General features: G+C 46.8%; 1 protein-coding gene across 1 annotated transcript in view; it reads right to left on the bottom strand.

Moving 5' to 3' along the window:
* Positions 1–23666, bottom strand: part of TACR2 (tachykinin receptor 2) — a gene marked incomplete at its 5' end in the record, with an annotated part of 44991 nt that overhangs the window by 2749 nt on the left and 18576 nt on the right. Inside the window, 5 exons of the mRNA XM_038743395.1 lie at positions 4694–4808; positions 7607–7843; positions 10254–10450; positions 11318–11471; positions 15430–15624. Of these exons, the coding sequence (XP_038599323.1) occupies positions 4694–4808; positions 7607–7843; positions 10254–10450; positions 11318–11471; positions 15430–15624 (898 nt within the window). The remainder of the gene's footprint in view (positions 1–4693; positions 4809–7606; positions 7844–10253; positions 10451–11317; positions 11472–15429; positions 15625–23666) is intronic.

Here is a 23666-nt window from a genome sequence, read left to right on the forward strand (position 1 = left end):
CTCTCTCCCCCTTTTAGACTGTGAGCCCACTGTTGGGTAGGGACCGTCTCTATATGTTGCCAACTTGTACTTCCCAAGCGCTTAGTACAGTGCTCTGCACACAGTAAGCGCTCAGTAAATACGATTGATTGATTGATTTTGCTGTTGAGGAAACTGAGGCCCAGAGAAGTTAAGTGCCTTGCCCAAAGTTACACAGCGGTAAAGTGGCACACAGGTCAACTGGCTCCCAGGCTCGTGCTCTATCCACCAGGCCACACTGCTTCCCTAATATTTTTTTAATGGCATTTTTATTAAGCGCTTACTATGTGCAGAGCACTGTTCTAAGCGCTGGGGAATTTACAAGGTGATCAGGTTGTCCCCCATGGGGCTCACAGTCTTCATCCCCATTTTACAGATGAGGTAACTGAGGCCCAGAGAAGTGAAGTGACTTGCCCAAAGTCACACAGCTGATGAGTGGCGGAGCCGGGATTTGAACCCATGACCTCTGACTCCAAAGCCCAGGCTCTTTCCACTGAGCCACGCTGCTTCTGAGTTAATATTTGCCTTTCTGGTTATCTACCCCACTGTTTAGTACAGGGCTGGGCACCTAGTAAGTGCTTAACAAATACCATAATTATCATTATATGTGTTGTTATAATTATTAACCTCTTAGTGTGACCTTTCTGAATTATTTTAATTAGAGCAGGTGTCTGTGCAGGAGTGATTTTCTGCCTAGTCTCTATTTTGAATGGGTGGGCAGAAGTAGAGGTGATTGAGCTGATCTGATTATTTTTTCAATACATTTAAAAGAAAATCACCACAGCTACACTCATTTCACTTGCAGCGGACCAAGATCAGTGCCAGTGAACCGAGCGGTCTAATGGGAAGCAGCGTGGCTTAGTGGAAAGAGCCCGGGCTTGGGAGTCAGAAGTCGTGGGTTCTAATCCCTCTCTGCCACTCATCTGCTGTGTGACCTTGGGCAAGGCACTTTGCGTCTCTGCGTCTCAGTTACCTCATCTGTAAAATGGAGATTAAGTCTGTGAGCCCCATGCGGGACAACCTGATTACCTTGTATCTAATCCAGTGCTTGGCACATAGTAAGCGCTTAACAAATACCATCCTTATTATTATTATTATTGATGGGGTAAATTAGAAAACATAACTTCAGTACTCTGCCATTCCCTTGCTGTCTGTCCTTGTCCAAATCTTTTCACTCTGGCCCTTTCTTTCTCAAATGTAATCATGAGGCTGACTTGAGGAAGACAGTGTAGACATACACAGGGCTCTTTGTGAGGCAGCACGGCTCAGTGGAAAGAGCCCGGGCTTTGGAGTCAGAGGTCACAGGTTAAAATCCCGGCTCCGCCACTTGTCAGCTGCGTGACCTTGGGCAAGTCACTTCATCATCATCATCAATCGTATTTATTGAGCGCTTACTATGTGCAGAGCACTGTACTAAGCGCTTGGGAAGTACAAATTGGCAACATATAGAGACGGTCCCTACCCAACAGTGGGCTCACAGTCTAAAAGGGGGAGACAGAGAACAAAACCAAACATACTAACAAAATAAAATAAATAGAATAGATATGTCCAAATAAAATAAATAAATAAAGAGGGTAATAAATATGTACAAACATATATACATACATATATATATATATATATATATATATATGTATATACTTCACTCCTCTGGGCCTCAGTTCCCTCATTTGGAAAATGGGGATTAAAACTGTGAGCCCCCCGTGGGACAACCTGATCACCTTGTAAACTCCTCAGCGCTTAGAACAGTGCTTTGCACATAGGGACTGTCTCTATGTGTTGCCAACTTGTACTTCCCAAGCGCTTAGTACAGTGCTCTGCACACAGTAAGCGCTCAATAAATACGATTGATTGATAGTAAGCGCTTAATGAATGCCATCATTATTATTATTATTATTTGGAAGGCAAGTGAGACTGTGAGCCCCATGTGGGACAAAAGCCTGTATCTGACCGGATTCATTCATCCAATCTGCTCCAGTGCTTTAAACAGTGCTTGACATGTAATTTGCACTTAACAAATCCAATAATAACTCTAATTTTCCCCTCTGGACCTTTCAGAATGGACCCGGGATTACAGAAAGGCCTCCCTAGAAAGAGCCCACAATGCCAGCCTTCATCAAAAAAGGGAGAGAAAACAAAGCAGATGACACATGTTTTGCCTCTACATTCAACCACGATACCTTCACACCTGGAGCACTGGGTGACAGTAATGATGGCATTTATTAAGCGCCTACTATGTGCAAAGCACTGTTCTATGCGCTGGGTAGTTCAGTTCACTGCATCTGTGGCAGGACAGAATAGTGCTGGAGAAGGTACATCATCATCATCATCAATCGTATTTATTGAGCGCTTACTGTGTGCAGAGCACTGTACTAAGCGCTTGGGAAGTACAAGTTGGTAACATATAGAGACAGTCCCTACCCAGCAGTGGGCTCACAGTCTAAAAGGGGGAGACAGAGAACAAAACCAAACATACTAACAAAATAAGATAAATAGAATAGATATGTACAAGTAAAAGAAATAGAGTAATAAATCTGTACAAACATATATACATATATACAGGTGTTGTGGGGAAGGGAAGGAGGTAAGGTGGGGGGGATGGAGAGGGGGACGAGGGGGACAGAGAAGGGAAACCGAGGGCGGTCAAGACAAGGGAGAAATTCTCTACTGGGGAAGCGGTGGAGCCTAGAGGGAAGAGCACGGATCAGGATGTTGGGGACCTGGGTTCTAATCCTAGCTCCGCCATGTGCCTGCTGTGTGACCTTGGCCAAGTCACTTCTCTGTTCCCCAGTTTCCCCAACTGTAAAATGGGGATTAAATGCCTGTTTCCCCCTACACAGACTGTGAACCTCATAATAATAATAATAATAATGGCATTTGTTAAGCGCTTACTATGTGCAGAGCACTGTTCCAAGTGCTGGGGGGGAATACAAGGTGATCAAGTTGTCTCACGTGGGGCTCACAGTCTTAATCCCCATTTTACAGATGAGGTCACTGAGGCTCAGAGAAGTGAAGTGACTTGCCCGAGGTCACACAGCTATGTGGCAGAGTCAGGATTCGAACCCATGACCTCTGACTTCAAAGCCCGTACTCTTTCCACTGAGCCACGCTGCTTCTCTATGGGACATGGATTGTGTCCAGCATGATTAACTTGTATCTACCCCAGCGCTTAGTACAGTGCTTGGGCCAAAAATGAATGCTTAACCAATACCACAATTATTATTCTTACTGAGGATTAAGCTAAAAGGAAAAGGATCCTTCAGGCTGAAAAGACACAGGCTGGTGACATGGTGCTTAGTACAGTGCTCTGCACACAGAAAGCGCTGAATAAATACGATTGAATGATTAAAGTTCACAAAATCAAGAAAGGCCTTAGCCGGGGTGATCACAGAATTGCCGTTCAGCACACAACCCCAAGCTGAGGGGGAATCCATTGGAGTTTGAAAGCGGTAAACTCAAAGCAAACAAAAGTAGGAGTAACAGTATTTATTAAGTGCTTGTTGTGTGCAGAGCTCTGTACTAAGCGCTGGGAGGAAATATCGCAGGTGGGAATTAGACACGGTCCCTGATCCTCCAGGGACTCACACTGGAGAAGCAGCGTGGCACAGTGGAAAGAGCCCAGGCTTGGGAGTCAGAGGTCGTGGGTTCTAATCCCGCTCCACCACTTGTCAGCTGTGTGACTTTGGGCAAGATACTTGACTTCTCTGTGCCTCAGTTACCTCATCTGTCAAATGGGGATGAAGACTGTGAGCCGCACGTGAGACAACCTGATTACCTTGTATCTCCCCCAGTGCTTAGAACAGTGCTTGGCACATAGTAAGCACTTAACAAATACCGTCATTATTATCATTATTATTATTCAAAAAAGGACACATTTCTTCACCCAGATGGTGACGCACTTACCACAGAAATTTCTATTTCTGGCCAAAATTAGCAATAATCTAAAGGTTTATATGAATCCATGAATGGATGAGAGGTCCACTAATGTGTTTCTAGAGGGAAAACTAGGGATGGTACATTCCTAACCATTTGGATCAATATCAAAGGCAACCAGAACATAGTTTAACCAGGCATAGATTATTGATTAGACGTCATCGGCATTGCTTAGGTTCTTCTCACAGCTACAAACTTAAATGCCTACTTTTTAGGTTCTGCAGAATAATTACCTAGAAACATTCAGTCAGTCACGACTTGTACTTCCCAAGCGCTTAGTACAGTGCTTTGCACACAGTAAGTGCTCAATAAATACGATTGAATGAATGAATATTGATTTATTCTATTTATTTTGTTGGTTTTGACACCTGTCTACATGTTTTGTTTTCCTGTCTGTCCCCCCCTTCTAGACTGTGAGCCCGTTATTGGGTAGCGACCGTCTCTATAGGATGCCAACTTGTATTTCTCAAGCGCTTAGTACGGTGCTCTGCACACAGTAAGCGCTCAATAAATACGATTGAATGAATGATTTATTGAGTGCTTACTGTGTGCAAAGCAGCGTACTAAGCACTTGGGAGAGTACACTATAATAACAGACACATTCCCGCCCACAACGAGCTCACAGTCTAGAGCTTTAGAAACAAGGTCCCAGGCAGCTTCCATCAGATTAGATCTAACAAATCAGAGAATATCAATCCTCCTACATCTCCCGATGTTTTCAAATTTATAAGCGATTGCATACCAGGTTATAGGCGACGGCATCCAGCATGTCAAATAAAAAACAGAAACGTTCACGTTGGTAGTAACAGATAGTTTTACACCTTTCCAAACTTTCATTTTCTGCAATGAATAAGAGGCTGCCTCAGGGGAAAAATATCTCATTAAAAACAGGTATTAGAAGATCCGCCTCATCACCGGAAGATAACCACGTATCATCAATCATATTTATTGAGCGCTTACTGTGTGCAGAGCACTGTACTAAGCGCTTGGGAAGTACAAGTTGGCAACATGTAGAGACAGTCCCTACCCAACAGTGGGCTCACAGTCTATACGTATCCTATAAAAAAGGCCAAAACACATCCTTATTGTGTTGGGGACAGTCTTTAATGCGTAAAGGGATCGTGGGGACAGCATTGGAATTTACCAGACTTGTCACATGAAGGAAACTGCTCAGTTGCAGGACAATGAACCCGCAAGACCTGAGGTGCCAGGGCTGCTTCCTATCATTCATTCATTCAATCGTATTTATTGAGCGCTTACTGTGTGCAGAGCACTGGACTAAGCGCTTGGGAAGTACAAGTTGGCAATGTAGAGAGACGGTCCCTACCCAACAGCAGGCTCACAGTCTAGAAGATACAAGGTAAGCAGGGTGTCCCACGTGGGGCTCACAGTCTTAATCCCCATTTTACAGATGAGGGAACTAAGGCACAGAGAAGTGAAGTGACTTGCCCAAAGTCACACAGCAGACAAGTGGCAGAGCCGGGATTAGAACCCATGACCTCTGACTCCCAAGTCCAGGCTTGTTCCACTGAGCCATGCTGCTTTTATCAGAGCCCGCTGTTGGGTAGGGACCATCTCTATGTTGCCAACTTGTATTTCCCAAGCGCTTAGTACAGTGCTCTGCAATCAATCAATCAATCGTATTTATTGAGCGCTTACTGTGTGCAGAGCACTGTACTAAGCGCTTGTACTAAGCGCTGTACTCTGCACACAGTAAGTACTCAATAAATACAATTGAATGAATGAATGAATGGTAGCTGCATGGCCTAGTGGATAGAGTGCGGGCCTGGGAGCGCGAAGGTCATGAGTTCTAATCCGGCCTCCTCCACTTCTCTGCCGTGTGACCTTGGGCAAGTCACTTCACCTCTCTGGGTTCCCTCATCCGTAAAATGGGGATTGAGACTGTGAGCCCCACATGGGACAGGGGCTGGGTCCAACTCGATTTGCTTGTATCCATCCCCGGACTTAGTAAGTGCTTAACAAATGCCATAATTATCTAGACTGTGAGCCCACTGTTGGGTAGGGACCGTCTCTATATGTTACCAACTTGTACTTCCCAAGCGCTTAGTAAAGTGCTCTGCACACAGTAAGTGCTCAATAAATACGATTGATTGATTGATTGATAATTATTATTATTATTAAAGACCAGCAGGAGCCGAGCACCTGGTTAGAGATAACTGCAGACCTGATTTCCCAGCCTCTGGTGGTGGTGCATAGCGGGCCTTGAAGTGTAACCAAGATGGGATGGGTCGAGGTCAAAAATCGCAGCATGGTGACCGGTTTTCTCACCTCAACTCTCCATTGGACCCTCACCTCAATCTCTACGGCTTTTTCGTTCCGGTCCTCCAGTTGAAAACTCCAGTTGGAGTCTACATAACAATGCCAGCATCTTCCCTGGGTAGAGGAGTGGTGTGGCCTAGTGGATAGAACATGGACCCAGTAATTAGAAGGACCTGGGCTATCTAATCCCAGCTTTGTCCCTTGTCTACTGTGTGACGTTGGGCAAATCACTTCACTTCTCTGCGACTCAGTTACCCCATCTGTGAAATGGGGATTAAGACTGTGAACCTCTTGTGGGACTTGGACTATGTGCAACCTCATTGCTTTGTATTTACCCCAGCGCTTAGAACGGTGCCTGGCGCATAGTAAACGCTTAACAGAGACTGCCAAAAAAATTGAGGAAGCCAACTATTTTGAACCTGGCTTTGAAAGGGAAATGAGCCGTACTCTTTGGCTCAGAAAACGTGGCAACAAATTTGCTACAGTTTAGTTTTCTTTTAGTGCAACCAGGCAAACTCACACAGACCCGAAAGAAGTACGATGGGCAATAGCTACATCAAGCTGGAGGCTTTGAAACAAGGATTGGAATAAAAAGTAGCTTCTCTGTGTCTCAGTTGCCTCATCTGTAAAATGGGGATTAAGACTGTGAGCCCCCTGTGGGACCACCTGATCACCTTGTAACCTCCCCAGCGCTTAGAACAGTGCTTTTACATAGTAAGCGCTTTATAAATACCGTCATTATTATTATTATTATGATCCTTTTGGTAAGTGAGGAGGTTGAGGGGTGGATAGGCAGGGGAAGTGGCGGGGTGGTGTTAAATCACTGCCAGGTTATTTGCATGCTCATCATTTAGAGCATGTCGGATTGAGACCAACTGTTCAGAGAAGTTAAACTTCCCCTGGCAGCACTTCTAGACGCTCGGTTTTCCTCCCCATGTGACTTTTTGGACTCCAAAAACGTGGCAGGAAATAGTCAATTCTCTTGCCCCCCAAATTCCCTCCCAGACCTCAAATCCGTCTCCTCAGTCCGGTTTTCCACAATGTCGTTCGTATACTCTGCACGAGTTGCTTTCCTCTACCTTTGATTTTGGAAGTCATCAGTTTCGGGAAACCTACAGGGCAAAGACTATCTTCCCCAAATCTCTCCTCATTGATGGTTTTTTAAGTGTGTTTTCCTGGGTTTCGTGGGCTCTAGCCAGGAACCCCCTCTTGAGTATGTGTTTTTCTTTGGGGAATTCCTCAGAGATGGAGATCCATGACTTCACTTAGGGATTGAAGATCTGGGCTGTTCAATCTGATTTTTCCAATTTCCCTGTGCTGTTTCTCAGGTCTCTGCTCAGTTCGGCCCTTCGGCGAGACAGGAAGGGATTGCTACCCTTCGTGATTAGTGGAGTCGTGGCAAATGGGGTCGAAACCCGCCTGCTCCTGGTGGGGCTGGGAGATGTCCTTAAAGTGCTGAGACACCTCGCTCATGGTGAATAAGATTTCCTTGGTCTGACTCCTTTGGACTCTCCTGGACAGTGATGGCTGCTGAGATAGTTCGAGTTTATCTTCCTCAGTTGCGGTGGCCCAAGGACAGCAGTAAAAAGCCACCCGGAAGCCGGAGCGAAACCTATCCAGACAGACAGACAGACAAAGAAATTGGGCAGAGAACAAATCCCATCTTCATGCACCTGCTTATCTCGTATGGGGTTCTAATCCTGGCTTCCCCCGTTTGCTTGGTGTGTGCCCTGGCCAAAGCCAGTTAATTTCTGTGTACCATATGTGTACCATGGGGCTCAATCAATTAATTGTACTTGGGAATTGGGAATTGTACTTCCCAAGCGCTTAATACAGTGCTCTGCACACAGTAAGTGCTCAATAAATACGATTGAATGAATTAATTAATTAATGGTATTTGTTGAGTGTGTACTAATAATAAACAACGATGGCATTTATTAAGTGCTTACTATGTGCAAAGCTCTGTTCTAAGCCCTGGGGAGATTACCAGGAGATCAGGTTGTCCCACGGGGGGCTCACAGTCTTAATCCCCATTTTACAGATGTGGGAACTGAGGCACAGAGAAGTTAAGTCACTTGCCCAAAGTCACACAGCTGACAAGTGGCAGAGCTGGGATTCGAACCCATGACCCCTGACTCCAAAGCCCGGGCTCTTTCCACTGAGCCACGCTGCTTCTGTACTGTGTGCGGACTCTGCACTAAATGCTCGGGAGGATACAATTCTACAGAATTTGTAGACATGTTCCGTGCCCACAACGAGCTTATAGTCCGGAGGGGCAGACAGGCATTAATATAAATAAAAATTAGTAGATATTTACATAAGTGTTTGTGGAGCAGAGGGTGGGGAGAATACCAAATTTTCAAAGGGTGCAGCTCTAACTGCATAGACGACACAGAAGGGAGACGGGGTTGAGGACTGGAGGGATTGATCATGAAATGCCTCTTAGAGGAGATAAAATATCTTTTCAACCTCCCCTTAGACTGTGAAATCCAGTACAGTGCTCTGCACACAGTAAGCGCTCAATAAATACGATTGAATGAATGAATGTGGGACAGGGCCTGTGCCCAATTTGCTTCTGTTGAATTTACCTCAGCATTTAGTACAGTGTTCGGCACATTGTAAGCCCTTAAATATCACAATTATTATTAACTTCATAAATGAATGTTACGTCTCGGTTTGCTGGTACGAATGATCTTGGAGGGGGTTGTGAGGAGGAGCCTGTTTCTTCTGGTTCGGGAAAGGAAAAACCAACTTTCCTGTGGTTTAGATTTGGATTAGCGTTTTTAAGTCCGAGGACAAGAGTTTTTAGAGCACTGGCCTGGGAGTTAGAAGGACCTGGGTTCTAATTCCGGCTCCTCCACGTGTCTGTTATATGACCTTGGGCAAATCACTTAACTTCTCTGTGCCTGTCACCTCGTCTGTAAAATGGGGATGAAGACTGTGAACCCCATATGGGCCAGGGACTGTGTCCAACCTGATCTGCTTGTATCTACCCCAGTGCTTAGAACAATGCTTGACACATAGTAAGCACTTAACAAATACCATCGTTTCCCGCTAGCTGGGAAAGGGGCTAGCCGGAGAGGAGAAGAAGCAATGGGGAAAGATGTAGCCTTCAAATAATTTCCTCATCCCTCTAGTGCTCCTGGAAGGACTGGAGTGAGGACTGTAATCTGCATAATTTGGACCAAAAAATATATTTTGACTTCAGTTTTCTTCCACTCCCTTCTGCATCGGCTCTGACTCGATCCTTTTATACATCCCCCCTCCCAGCCCCACAGCACAGACCTGTAAATTATTTATTTACATTAATGTCTGTCTCCCCTTCTAGACTGTAAGCACATTGTAAGCAGGGAATATGTCTGCTATATTGCACTCTCCCAAGCGCTTAGTAAGTGCTCTGCACACAGTAAGTGCTCAATAGTTACACAGTCTTTTAGACTGTGAGCTCACTGTTGGGTAGGGACTGTCTCTATATGTTAACAACTTGTACTTCCCAAGCGCTTAGTACAGTGCTCTGCACACAGTAAGCACTCAATAAATATGATTGATGATGAATAGTTACGATTGATTGATTGATTCGATTATCTTGTGGTTTCCAGCCCCCAAAAAATCTCTTTTGAGAGCACCCTGTAAGTCTGTAGATGGATGTTGACCCATCTTACTACCTAACCTATTGAATTAGCCAGACATTCAAGGAAAAAACTCCAATTAGAGTGGGACTTTTTCCCTCAAATAACCAAAGAATTGAGATCAAGGCATATTTTTGACCAGAATTATCCAGACGGCTTTCTGGAATTGATCCAGCCTGAGAATCTTCAGGAGTGAGAAATGTCAGGGTTTACCTCAGAGCCATGTATCTACAAGTTGTGCCTGGGCCTGTTCCTCAACTTGGCTCCTCACCCTGCTTGTCTCTGGCTCACTTCCCTGGTTCTCCACCGGGAAAAGGCGGGATCATTGGATTCCAACTATGCGAAGGACCCCCATCCCCCCACTCAGGAGCCCCCGAGCCTCCTCATCCTCACCTTCGGTTGAGGCAGCAGTAAATGATGGGGTTGTACATGGTGGAACTCATGGCCAGCCAGAAGATGGCCAGGTAGACTTGCTGGATGAACTTTTGTTCATAAATGTCTTTCTTGAATTTACTCAGAATGAAATACAAGTGAAAGGGCAGCCAGCAGACGGCAAAGGTCAACACCACCAGAACCATGGTCTTCACTACCTGGAATGAGAGAGGCCGCGCGTTCGTTTCTTGGCTCTAAGCTGAGGACGAAACTCTGGGAGGAAATGGGAGCCTCCCCTTCTTCTGGAGGACTGTTGGGTAGGGACCGTCTCTATATGTTGCCAACTTGTACTTCCCAAGCGCTTAGTCCAGTGCTCTGCACACAGTAAGTGCTCAATAAATACGACTGAGTGGAGGAGAAAGCGAACTTCCAGGTAGGTAGTCCTTGAGGTGAATTACGCAGCGGCCTTTGGGGAGACCTTCCATTTGAGAGCCACCGCTGCACAGCACTGGTTCTCCAGTTATGCCTCTCTGTGCATTGTAATTTCCATCTTAAAACCAGCTCTCTCCCCATTCTATCCCCCCAAGATGCTCCCTCCTCCCAGCCCCCTGCCACTGTAGACCCACCCACCGTCAGAGGGAATCCACCTGGAATCAGTTGGCACCTTTGCAGGGCCAAGCCAATGTGTCCCTCTCTGGGGATCCCGGGTTCCAGAAGGCCGCTTTGGCCCAGGGCTCGGGAGCAGACGTGTCGGTGCCGAGAGGTTGGCGGGCTACCTGAGGGAATGGAAAGCAGACCCGAACTTCTCAGGGAGCGGGGGCGTTTCTGCACACCAGGCCAGCTCAGGCTCTGATTTAAGGGACCAGGGGAGTGGGAGGAAGAGTGGGAGACAGCAGCAGCTCCCTAACGCCATGATGTGGGAATAAATTCTGGGATAAAATCAATTTGCCGAACGGCCTCCTCTCCTATGCCTCACACCCCGCAGAATGTAAGCTCCTTGAGGGCAGAGAGAATGTAGGATGCCCAGGTCACCACAGGCACCTCACCAGTGTTGACTGACGGTTCTAAACCGGACCCATGCCCACCTTTTTCTTGGCTTTAATGTGCTGCCGGTTGGATCCGAAAGACTGATTTCCAGGGACTGTCCTTCTCCACAGCGTCAACCCAATGATGCTGTAGGTGACAAACATCACCATCAGGGGTAGTAAGTAAATCAGGACGATCAAGGAGAGGTGATACCTGGAAGGAAAAATGGCCTCTGGTCATAATGGGAAAACTGGAAGAAGCGTGATCCGGGAGCTCAGCACTTATCCTTGGGCTGCTAAAGACACCCTGTCCTCTTTCTGGATGGACAACAAGGCCTTGGGTGACACACCATTACTAGGTCAGTAGCAATAGACTTTACTAAACACCTAATGTGTGCAGAGCACTGTACTAAGCGCTGGAAGAGAATGCAGAGGTGGGAATTGGACACCATCTCTGTCCCTCAAGGGGCTCAAAAATCTACAAGCCAGTGTTTAGTCCAAGGGGTCTTCCCAACCCAGGGTTCATTCATTCATTCATTCAATCGTACTGTGTGCTTACTGTGTGCAGAGCACTGTACTAAGCGCTTGGGAAGTACAAGTTGGCAACATATAGAGACAGTCCCTACCCAACAGTGGGCTCACAGTCTAGAAGGGGGAGACAGACAACAAAACAAAACATATTAACACGATAAAATAAATAGAATAAATGTGTACAAATAAAATAGAGTAATAAATACGTACAAACATATATACATATATACAGGTGCTGTGGGGATGGGAAGGAGGTAAAGCAGAGGGGATGGAGAGGAGGAGGAGGGGGAGAGGAAGGAGGGGGCTCAGTCTGGGAAGGCCTCCTGGAGGAGGTGAGCTCTCTGTAGAGCTTTGAAGGATTCTGTCTCTGACGTGGTCTAGTGGATAGAGCAGGGGCCCGGGAGTCGGAAGGACTTGGGTTCTAATCCTAGCTCTGCCACTTGTCTGTTGGGTGACCTAGAGCAAGTCACTTCACATCTCTGGCCCTCAGTGACCTCATCTGAAAAATGAGGATTAAGAGTGTGAGCCCCTTGTGGGACAGGGACTGTGTCCAACCTGATTAACTTGCATCTTCCCCGGTGCTTAGAACAGTGCGTCACACATAGTCATAGTAAGCACTTAACAAGAACTATAATTATTATTATTGGGAGAACCACGTGGGAAAGAAAAACAAAACCGAGGGATTGGTGAACATGTGGTCTTGGAGCTGTGGCTTCAGTTACCTCCAAAGGCCCAAGTGGACTGGACTGCAGGGTCAGGTAAAGGACTCCAATTGATTCAGTGCAGGGGAAGCCACTGGCTCTCCCCAAAATAAGATTCACCCCCTCCCATGCTCTCCAGATCATTCATGCTCCCCAAGACCACAGAAGTAGTCCCCCTTCTAGACTGTAAGGTCACTGTGGGCAGAGAATGTGTCTGTTATCTTGGTGTCCTCTCTCAAGCACTTAGTACAGTGCTCGGCACAGAGTAAGTGCTCAATAAATACGATTGACTGACTGACTGACTGAAGGCATCATAATGGTGAAAGCTGGCAGGGATGACTGTTCAGAGATGGTTCATCCGTTCTGAAGCTTTGTTCTCAACTTGTACTTCCCAAGCGCTTAGTACAGTGCTCTGCACACAGTAAGCACTCAATAAATACGATTGATTGATTCTGGAGCCTGGAGGGGTGGTAAAAGCTGATTTCTAGACTGTGAGCCCACTGTTGGGTAGGGACCGTCTCTATATGTTGCCAACTTGTACTCCCCAAGCGCTTAGTACAGTGCTCTGAACATAGTAAGCACTCAATAAATACGACTGATTGATTGACTGATACAGCCCAACTCAGAAGAGACCCACAGAAACATGATTTGGGGGAACCACTGTTCCTCATCTCCGAAGATACTGCAGGCCATAAAGGACAATTTATTGTGAAAGAGTGAGGGGGGACAGAGGTGCAAGGTGGAAAGCAGGAGGGTTTGGAAGTGGCGGACAGGTTTGGAATAGCTAATGGATTGGGCTACTCCAGTTTGGGATCTCTTCATCCCTGCTCAGAAACTTTCAGGCCCTGGCAGAGTTCTAGACACCTAGTCTGGCCCACGCCAAACAGCTGCTGACATGAAAACAACACAATAAGCTTGTTTTTTTTGCCACCGATGTCACTTCCACCCCCTCCATCCCTTTCTCCTCCTTTGAAACCCATGTCATCCACCTCTATCTACCACCCATTCCAATTACCGGACAGCTTCATTTTCCACTCCCCAGACCCTGCCTCCAACTTTCTGAACTATTTTGAGGCATTTTTCTCATTCCTTCTCCCCTTCTCCATCCCTACTCTACTCCTCAGGGATTTCAATATCCACGTGGAGGTACTAACCTGCCTATTCAGCCCGTTACCAAATCCCGTCTGATCATCTGATTTATCCAGAATGTTCCCTTTCCTCTCCATCCAAACTGCCACCATGCTGATCCAAGCACTAGTCCTAACCCACTTTGACTACAGCATCAAGCCCCTTCGCTGACCTCCCTTTCTCCCGCCTCTCCTTGCTCCAGTCCATGCTTCCCTCTGCTGCCCAGATCATTATTCGTGGCTCAGCGGAAAGAGCTCGGGCTTTGGAGTCAGAAGTCATGGGTTCAAATCCCTGCTCCATCAATTGTCAGCTGTGTGACTTTGGGCAAGTCACTTAACTTCTCTGGGCCTCAGTTACCTCATCTGGAAAATGGGGATTAAGACTGTGAGCCCCACGTGGGACAACCAGATCACCTTGTATCCCCCAAGTGCTTAGAACAGTGCTTTGCACATAGTAAGCGCTTAACAAATAACATCATTATTATTATTTTACCAAATTGTTCTGCAAGTCTCCCCACCCCTCAAAAACCTTCAAAAGTTGTCTTTCTACCTCTGCATTAAATAGAGACTTCTCACTATCAGCTCTAGAGCTCTCGCCCTCCAAACTCACCTTGCTCCTCCCCAACTCCAACCCAGCCCACATTCTCGACTCCTTTAACATCAACATATGAATTTACTTCAATCTCTACTTCCATCTCATCTCATTTGCCATCGACCTGAGCTCTCTTCCCTGCAACTCCCTCCACTATACTCATTTTCCTAGCCCTCCTAAAATGACATCTCCTCCACGAAGCCCTCCCTGAACTGCCTCAAAGTGGGCTGGGGCTGGAAACGGCATGGCAAAGCGGGTTCTAACCTGATTCGCCAAGAGAAGCAGGGCGGCTCAGTGGAAAGAGCCCGGGCTTGGGCATCTGAGGTCATGGGTTCTAATCCCGGCTCCACCACTTGTCAGCTGTGTGACTTAGGGCAAGTCACTTCCCCCCTCCTCCCCCTCCCCCTCGTCCCCCTCTCCACCCCCCTCATCTTACCTCCTTCCCTTCCCCACAGCACCTGTATATATGTTTGTACATATTTATTACTCTATTTATTTATTTTACTTGTACATATCTATTCTATTTATTTTATTTTGTTAGTATGTTTGGTTTTGTTCTCTGTCTCCCCCTTTTAGACTGTGAGCCCCCTGTTGGGTAGGGACCATCTCTATATGTTGCCAACTTGTACTTCCCAAGCGCTTAGTCCAGTGCTCTGCACACAGTAAGCGCTCAATTAATACGATTGATTGATTGATTCTCTGGGCCTCAATTACCTCATCTGTAAAATGGGGATTAAGACTGTGAGCCCCATGTGGGACAACCTGATTACCTCGTAATAATAATGATGGCATTTATTAAGCGCTTACTATGTGCCAAGCCCTGTTCTAAGCTCTAGGGAGCTTACAAGGTATTTACCCCAGCGCTTAGAACAGTGCTTGGCACATAGTAAGCACTTAACAAATACCATCATTATTATTATTATTACTTGACTCCTCTGGGCCTCATCTATAAAATGGAGATGGAGACTGTGAGCCCCATGTGGGACAGAGATTGGGTCCAACCCGATTTGCTTGTATCCATCCCAGGGTTTATTACAGTGTCTGGCACATAAAGTAAGTGCTTAATAAATACCACAAGTATTATTATTATTGTTATTCTAAACCTGGGACCTCCTAGTCCGGTAGGACCGTGTCGTTCCTGATTCGGGCTCAGGGGCTTCCTCGTTGTCCGAATCGGGCCGGCATCTAAAGCGGGCGGTGTCCGGCGGGGCCTGTCCTCACCCGAGGTGCTTGGCCTCTCCCACGTCGTCTGGCCAGACCACCAAGCATTTGGTGGCTCCGGAGTCGACCTCGATCTTGGAGTAGAAGCACTGGGGCACGGCGAGGCTGAAGGCCGCCAGCCAGATCGCGGCGATGATGAACTTGGTGCTGCGGGCTGACAGTCGCGGCTGGAAAGGATGGATGATCGCCATGTACCTGACGAGGAGAGGAGGGAGAGGCCGCACGGCCGACCGGTGAGCTGGGCCCTTCTGTCCGGCCCAAGGCCGTAGTAGTGACAGTGACAGTCCCTGCTAAACACTTTACTGTGTGTCCAGCACTAAATAATAATAATAATAATAATAATGGCATTTGTTAAGCGCTTACTACGTGCAAAGCACTGTTCTAAGTGCTGGGATAATAATAACAATGAAGCACTTACTATGTGCAAAGCACTGTTCTAAGCGCTGGGAAGGTTACAAGGTGATCAGGTTGTCCCACGGGGGGCTCCCAGTCTTCATCCCCATTTTACAGATGAGGGAACTGAGGCACAGAGCAGTGAAGTGACTTGCCCAAAGTCACACAGCTGATAATTGGTGGAGCCTGGATTTGAACCCATGACCTCTGACTCCAAAGCCCAGGCTCTTTTCACCGAGCCACGCTGCTTCTCACTAAACTAAGAGTGGGGGTAGATATGAGTTGATCACATTTGACCCAGTCCCTGTCCCACATGGGGCTCACAACCTAAATATTCAATTGTTCATTCAGTTATAATAATAATAATAACAATAGCATTTGTTAAGTGCTTCCTATGTACAAAGCACTGTTCTAAGCGCTGGGATAATAATAATAACAATGAAGCACTTACTATGTGCAAAGCACTGTTCTAAGCACTGGGGAGGTTACAAGGTGATCAGGTTGTCCCACGGGGGGCTCCCAGTTTTCATCCCCATTTTACAGATGAGGAAACTGAGGCCTAGAGTTGTTAAGTGACTTGCCCAAAGTCACACAGCTGACAATTGGCGGAGCCGGGATTTGAACCCGTGACCTCTGACTCCAAAGCCCAGGCTCTTTTCACCGAGCCACGCTGCTTCTCACTAAACTAAGAGTGGGGGTAGATATGAGTTGATCACATTTGACCCAGTCCCTGTCCCACGTGGGGCTCACAATCTAAATATTCAATCGTTCATTCAGTTATAATAATAATAATAACAATAGCATTTATTAAGCGCTTACTATGTGCAAAGCACTGTTCTAAGCACTGGGGAGGTTAAAAGGTGATCAGGTTGTCCCACGGGGGGCTCCCAGTCTTCATCCCCATTTTACAGATGAGGGAACTGAGGCCTAGAGCAGTTAACTGACTTGCCCAAAGTCACACAGCTGACAATCGGCGGGGCCGGGATTCGAACCCATGACCTCTGACTCCAAAGCCCGGGCTCTTTCCACTGAGCCACCCTGCTTCTCACTAAACTAAGAGTGGGGGTAGATATGAGTTGATCACATTGGACCCAGTCCCTGTCCCATGTGGGGCTCACAATCTAAATATTCAATTGTTCATTCACTTATATTTATTAATAATAATAATGATGACATTTATTAAGTGCTTACTATGTGCAAAGCACTGTTCTAAGCACTGGACTGTGCCCAGAACACTGTACGAAGCGTTTGGGAGAGTATGACAACAATAAACAGACACATTCCCTGCCCACAGTGAGCTTACAGTGTAGAGGGAAGGAGGACAGGTATTGAACCCCCATCATACAGGTGAGGAAACTGAGGCCCAGAGAAGTTAAGTGCCTCGCCCAAGGTCACCCAGCAGGCGATTGACAGAGCTGGGATTAGAACCTAAGGTCCACAGGCAGTGCGGTTTAGTGGATAGAGCACGAGTCCGGGAATCAGAAGGACCTGGGTTCTAATTTCGGCTCCGTCACTTGTCTGCTGTACGACCTTGGGTAGGTCACTTCAGCTTTCTGGGCCTCAGTCACCTCATCTGTAAAATGGGGATCAAGATTGTGAACCCCATACGGAACAGGGACTGTGTCCAATCTGATTATCTTGTATCCTACACTTAGAACAATGCCTGGCACATAGTAAACACTTAACAAATGCCATAAAAAAAAATCCACTAGGCCATGATACTTCTATGGCATCACTAGAAGGACCCTCAGGGAGGAAGGAAAGGAGGAAGGGAGGGGAGGGAGCAAATAATTCTCATGGTCAAAGGCTCCAACAGGGCTCTTCAACAGGATGTCCCAGATTGAGTCCCCTTTTTCCTCTCCTCCTTTTCCTCCCCGCAGCACCTGTATAGATATTTATACAGATTTATGACTCTATTTTACTTGTCCATATTTACTATTCTATTTATTTTGTTAATGATGCGCATCGAGCTTTACTTCTATTTATTCTGACGACTTGCCACCTGTCCACATGTTTTGTTTTGTTGTCTGTCTCCCCCTTCTAGTCTGTGAGCCCGTTGTTGGGTAGGGACCCTCCTCCCCCTCCCCATCCCCCCTGCCTTACCTCCTTCCCCTCCCCACAGCACCTGTATATGTGTATATATGTTTGTACGGATTTATTACTCTATTTTATTTGTACATGTTTATTCTATTTATTTTATTTTGTTAATATGTTTTGTTTTGTTCTCTGTCTCCCCCATGTAGTCTGTGAGCCCGTTGTTGGGTAGGGATCCTCCTCCCCCTCCCCATCTCCCCCGCCTTACCTCCTTCTCCTCCCCACAGCACCTGTATATATGTATATATGTTGGTACAGATTTATTACAAGTCACTTAACTTCTCTGTGCCTCAGTTACCTCATCTGTAAAATGGGGATTAAGACTGTGAGCCCCCCGTGGGACAACCTGATCTCCTTGTAACCTCCCCAGTGCTTAGAACAGTGCTTTGCACATAGTAAGTGCTTAATAAATGCCATTATTATATCATACTCTCCCAAGCACTTAGTACAGTGCTGTGCATGCAATAAACACTCAATAAATACAACTGAGTTGAACTGAATTACCCAAAGAGCTGCCCTGCTTAGCCAAAATGAGGAAATGGTTGGGAGGAATAGAAGAAGCCTTTTAGATGCAGCTGAGCCAAATCCCACCCAATTCATTCATTCATTCAATTCATTCAATGTGACTCAGTTGTGCCCAGTTGGGGTCAGAGGCAGCAGTGGTCAGTTCAGCCCCGTGTCCAGTGATCAAAAATGGACCGACTCCCCTAGAGCAGCGGCTTTGAGGCGGCGGGAATAACGATATGGAGAAACTAGACGGGAGGCAAGCACAGGGGCAGCAATTGAAATGGTGCAGTATATTGGGGTGAGTGTCACTATGCTCATTGTGGACGGGGAATCTGTCTATTGTTGTATTCTACTCTCCCAAATGGTGCAGTTTATGGGGTGACTGTCACTATGCTCATTGCGGACGGGGAATCTGTCTATTGTATTCTACTCTCCCAAGTGGTGCAGTATATGGGGTGACTGTCACTATGCTCATTGCGGACGGGGAATCTGTCTATTGTTGTATTCTACTCTCCCAAGTGGTGCAGTATATTGGGGTGACTGTCACTACACTCATTGCAGACGGGGTATCTGTCTATTGTTGTATTCTACTCTCCCAAGCGGTGCAGTATATGGAGTGACTTTCACTACCTTCATTACGGACGGGGAATCTGTCTACTGCTGTATTCTACTCTCCCAAGTGGTGCAGTATATTGGGGTGACTGTCACTATGCTCATTGCAGACGGGGAATCTGTCTGTTGTTGTATTCTACTCTCCCAAGTGGTGCAGTATATTGGGGTGACTGTTACTACACTCATTGCAGACGGGGAATCTGTCTATTGTTGTATTCTACTCTCCCAAATGGTGCAGTTTATGGGGTGACTGTCACTATGCTCATTGCGGACGGGGAATCTGTCTATTGTTGTATTCTACTCTCCCAAGTGGTGCAGTATATTAGGGTGACTGTCGCTACACTCATTGCAGACGGGGAATCTGTCTATTATTGTATTCTACTCTCCCAAATGGTGCAGTATATGGGGTGACTGTCACTACGCTCATTGCGGACGGGGAATCTGTCTATTGTTGTATTCTACTCTCCCAAGCAGTGCAGTATATGGGGTGACTGTCACTACCCTCACTGTGGATGGGGAATCTGTCTATTGTTGTATTCTACTCTCCCAAGTGGTGCAGTATATGGGGTGACTGTCATTATGCTCATTGTGGATGGGGAATCTGTCTACTGTTGTATTCCACTCTCCCAAGTGGTGCAGTATATGGGGTGACTGTCACTATGCTCACTGTGGGTGGGGAATCTGTCTACTGTTGTATTCTACTCTCCCAAGTGGTGCAGTATATGGGGTGACTGTCACTATGCTAATTGCAGGCGGGGAATCTGTCTATTGTTGTATTCTACTCTCCCAAGCGGTGCAGTATATGGGGTGACTGTCACTATGCTCATTGTGGACGGGGAATCTGTCTATTGTTGTATTCCACTCTCCCAAGTGGTGCAGTATATGGGGTGACTGTCACTACGCTCATTGCGGACGGGGAATCTTTCAATTGTCGTATTCTACTCTCCCAAATGGTACAGTTTATGGGGTGACTGTCACTATGTTCATTGCAGACGGGGAATCTGTCTATTATTGTATTCTACTCTCCCAGATGGTGCAGTATATGGGGTGACTGTCACTACGCTCATTGCGGACGGGGAATCTGTCTATTGTTGTATTCTACTCTCCCAAATGGTGCAGTTTATAGGGTGACTGTCACTATGCTCATTGCGGACAGGGAATGTGTCTATTGTTGTATTCTACTCTCCCAAGCGCTTAGCACAGTGCTCTGCACTCAGGAAGAGCTCAATAAATACCACTGACTGACTGACAATGTAGAAGGGACTGCCAGTCAAACATCCATCTTGTCAGCCACGTTCACTGTTGTCCGTCATTTCCCTGGTAGTGTCTCTGCTGGAGATCCTGAGGACTGGGTGCGGGCAGCAGGCTTTATTTATTTTATGTTGTTTATTTATTTATTCATGTATTTATTTATATATATATATATTTATTTATATGAATGTCTGTCTCTCCCTCTAAATCATGAGCTCGCTGTGGGCAGGAATGTGCCTGGTTGTTATATTGCAGTCTCCCAAGTGTTTCTCCCAAGAGAAGCAACGTGGCTCAGTGGAAAGAGCCCGGGCTTTGGAGTCAGAGGTCATGGGTTCAAATCCCAACCCCGCCACTTATCAGCTGTGTGACTTTGGGCAAGTGCCTTCACTTCTCTGGGCCTCAGTTCCCTCATCTGTAAAATGGGGATGAATACTGGGAGCCCCCAGTGGGACAACCTGATCACCTTGTAACCTCCCCCAGTGCTTGGAACAGTGCTTGGCACATAGTAAGCGCTTAATAGATGCCATTGGGTAGGGACCATCTCTATATGTTGCCAACTTGTACTTCCCAAGCGCTTAGTGCAGTGCTCTGCACACAGTAAGTGCTCAATAAATACTATTGAATGTATGAATGAATGCTTAGTACAGTGTTTTTTTGCACACGGTAAGCATTCAAATTTGCTTATTTATTTATTTATTTTATTTGTGCATATTTATTCTATTTTATTTTGTGAATATGTTTTGTTTCGTTCTCTGTCTCCCCCTTCTAGACTGTGAGCCCGCTGTTGGGTAGGGACTGTCTCTTTATGTTGCCAACTTGTACTTCCCAAGTGCTTGGTACAGTGCTCTGCACACAGTAAGCGCTCAATAAATACGATTGATTGATTGAATGAATGAATGAACGAATGAAAGTGACCTCCTGGTCACAAGAGAGTGTGGTATTTTGATCACCATAGGGGCGGGGGAGTGGAGACAACAGTGGCTGCCACTTTCAAAAAGTGGGTGGGATTTTTCTTGGGGGAAAATCTGGCTTAGCAGTTAGAGCCTGGGAGTCCAAAGGACCTGGGTTCTAATCCCGGCTCCGCCACTTGTCTGCTGTGTAACCTTGGGCAGTCACTTCACTTCTCTGCACCTCAGTTCCCTCATCTTTACAATGGGGTTTGAGACTGTGAGGCCCATAATAATAATAATAATAATAATAATTTTGGTATTTGTTAAGCGCTTACTATGTGCAAAGCACTGTTCTAAGCGCTGGGGAGGATACAATAATAATGTTGGTATTTGTTAAGCGCTTACTATGTGCAAAGCACTGTTCTAAGCGCTGGGGGGGACCGCAAGGAGATGAGGTTGTCCCATGTGGGGCTCACAGTCTTAATCCCCACTTGACAGATGAGGGAACTGAGGCACAGAGAAGTGATGTGACTTGCCCGAGGTCACACAGCAGACAGGTGGGGGAGGCGGGTTCGAACCCATGACCTCTGGCTCCCAAGCCCGCACTCTTTCCACGGAGCCTCGCTGCGGAACAGGGGCTGTGTCCAACCTAATTACGTTGTATCTACCCCGGCACTTAGTACAGTGCCTGGCACAAAGCAAGTGCTTAACAAATATCACCACTATTATTATTATGGTTGTCATTATTATTGTTCCTCCCTGTCCAGAAGGGAGGCTCACTGTGGTATTTTCCGGTAATGCTGGTCCACCCTTCACTCTGAGAATGAGCAGAAAATCAACCTCTTTCCTTTCAGTCAACCCAGTGTGACAATAGAACATGAACCTAGACAGGAAGATGGAATCAGGGGGCAGACCTAATCCAGCCCCACAACGAGGTAGCTCACGGAGGGAGTCAGAGGAGGAAAAAGCTGGGCTGCTATTTTCCGGGGACAGATTCCAGGTTCTTCCTGAGGCTGCCGCATGGTCTGGAAGCTGTCCATCCCCTGGCCCCCTCCTACCTCATCTCCCTTCTCTCCTTCTCCGGCCCAGCCCGCACCCTCCTCTCCTCTACCGCCGCTAACCTCCTCACTGGGCCTCGTTCTCACCCATCCCGCCGTCGACCCCCGGCCCACGTCCTTCCCCTAGCCTTGAATGCCCTCCCTCCACACATCCGCCAAACTAGCTCTCTTTCTCCCTTCAAAGCCCTACTGAGAGCTCACCTCCTCCAGGAGACATTCCCAGACTGAACCTCCCCCTTATCCTCTGCTCCTCCTCCTCCCCTCCCCATTGCCCCCCGTCCTTCCCCCTTCCCCTCCCCACAGCAGTTGTGTATATTTGTACATATTTATTACTCTATTTTATTAATGATGTGTATGTCTGTAATTCTATTTATTTTGATTGATTCATTTATTCCTTCAGTTGTATTTATTGAGCGCTTACTGTGTGCAGAGCACTGGACTAAGCGCTTGGGAAGTACAAGTTGACATCATCTAGAGACGGTCCCTACCCAACAGCGGGCTCACAGTCTAGAAGGGGGAGACAGACAACAAAACAATACATATCATACTTATTTTGATGGTATTGACACCTGTCTACTTGTTTTGCTGTCTACCTCCCCCTTCTAGACTGTGAGCCCACTGTCGGGTAGGGACTGTATATGTTGCCGAATTGTACTTTCCAAGCGCTTAGTACAGTGCTCTGCACACAGTAAACGCTCAGTACATATGATTGAATGAATGAATGAGTGAATGAAAGAGCATTGACCTAGGAGTTAGGGGATCTGGGATCCTGGCTCTGCCACTTGCCTGCAGTGTGACCTTGGGCGAGTCATTTGACTTCTCCGTGTCTGTGTTTCCTCACCAGTAAATGGGGATTCAATGCCTGTTTTCCCTCCTGGTTAGACTGGTGAGCCCCATTTGGGACTAGGGACCGTGCCCGACTGATTATCTTGTAGCAACCCTAGTGGTTAGAGCAGTGCTCGGTACATAGTAAGTGCTTAACACAGACCACAATTGTTAATTATTATTATTATTGCATTGCTCACAGCAAGCCTCTGGTCCCAAGCAATTAGTCTCTCCTTGGGGTAATGGCAGGGGAAGCAGCAGCAGGATCTAGTGGATAGAGCACGGGCTTGGGAGTTAGAAGACCTGAGTTCTAATCCCCGCTCTGCCACTTGTCTGCCGTGTGTTCTTGGGCAAGTCAGTCCCTTGCTCTGTGTCTGTTAGCTCATCTCTAAAATAGGGATTAAGACTGTGAGCCTCATTCAAGCACTTAGTACTTGAGAACTCAGAGAAGCAGCGTGGCTCAGTGGAAAGAGCCTGGGCTTTGGAGGTAGAGGTCATGGGTTCAAATCCCGGCTCTGCCAATTGTCAGCTGTGTGACTTTGGGCAAGTCACTTAACTTCTCTGGGCCTCAGTTCCCTCTTCTGTAAAATGGGGATTAATGTGAGCC

This window comes from Tachyglossus aculeatus, chromosome 3, assembly GCF_015852505.1.
Source record: "Tachyglossus aculeatus isolate mTacAcu1 chromosome 3, mTacAcu1.pri, whole genome shotgun sequence".
NCBI classification, from domain to species: Eukaryota; Metazoa; Chordata; class Mammalia; order Monotremata; family Tachyglossidae; genus Tachyglossus; species Tachyglossus aculeatus.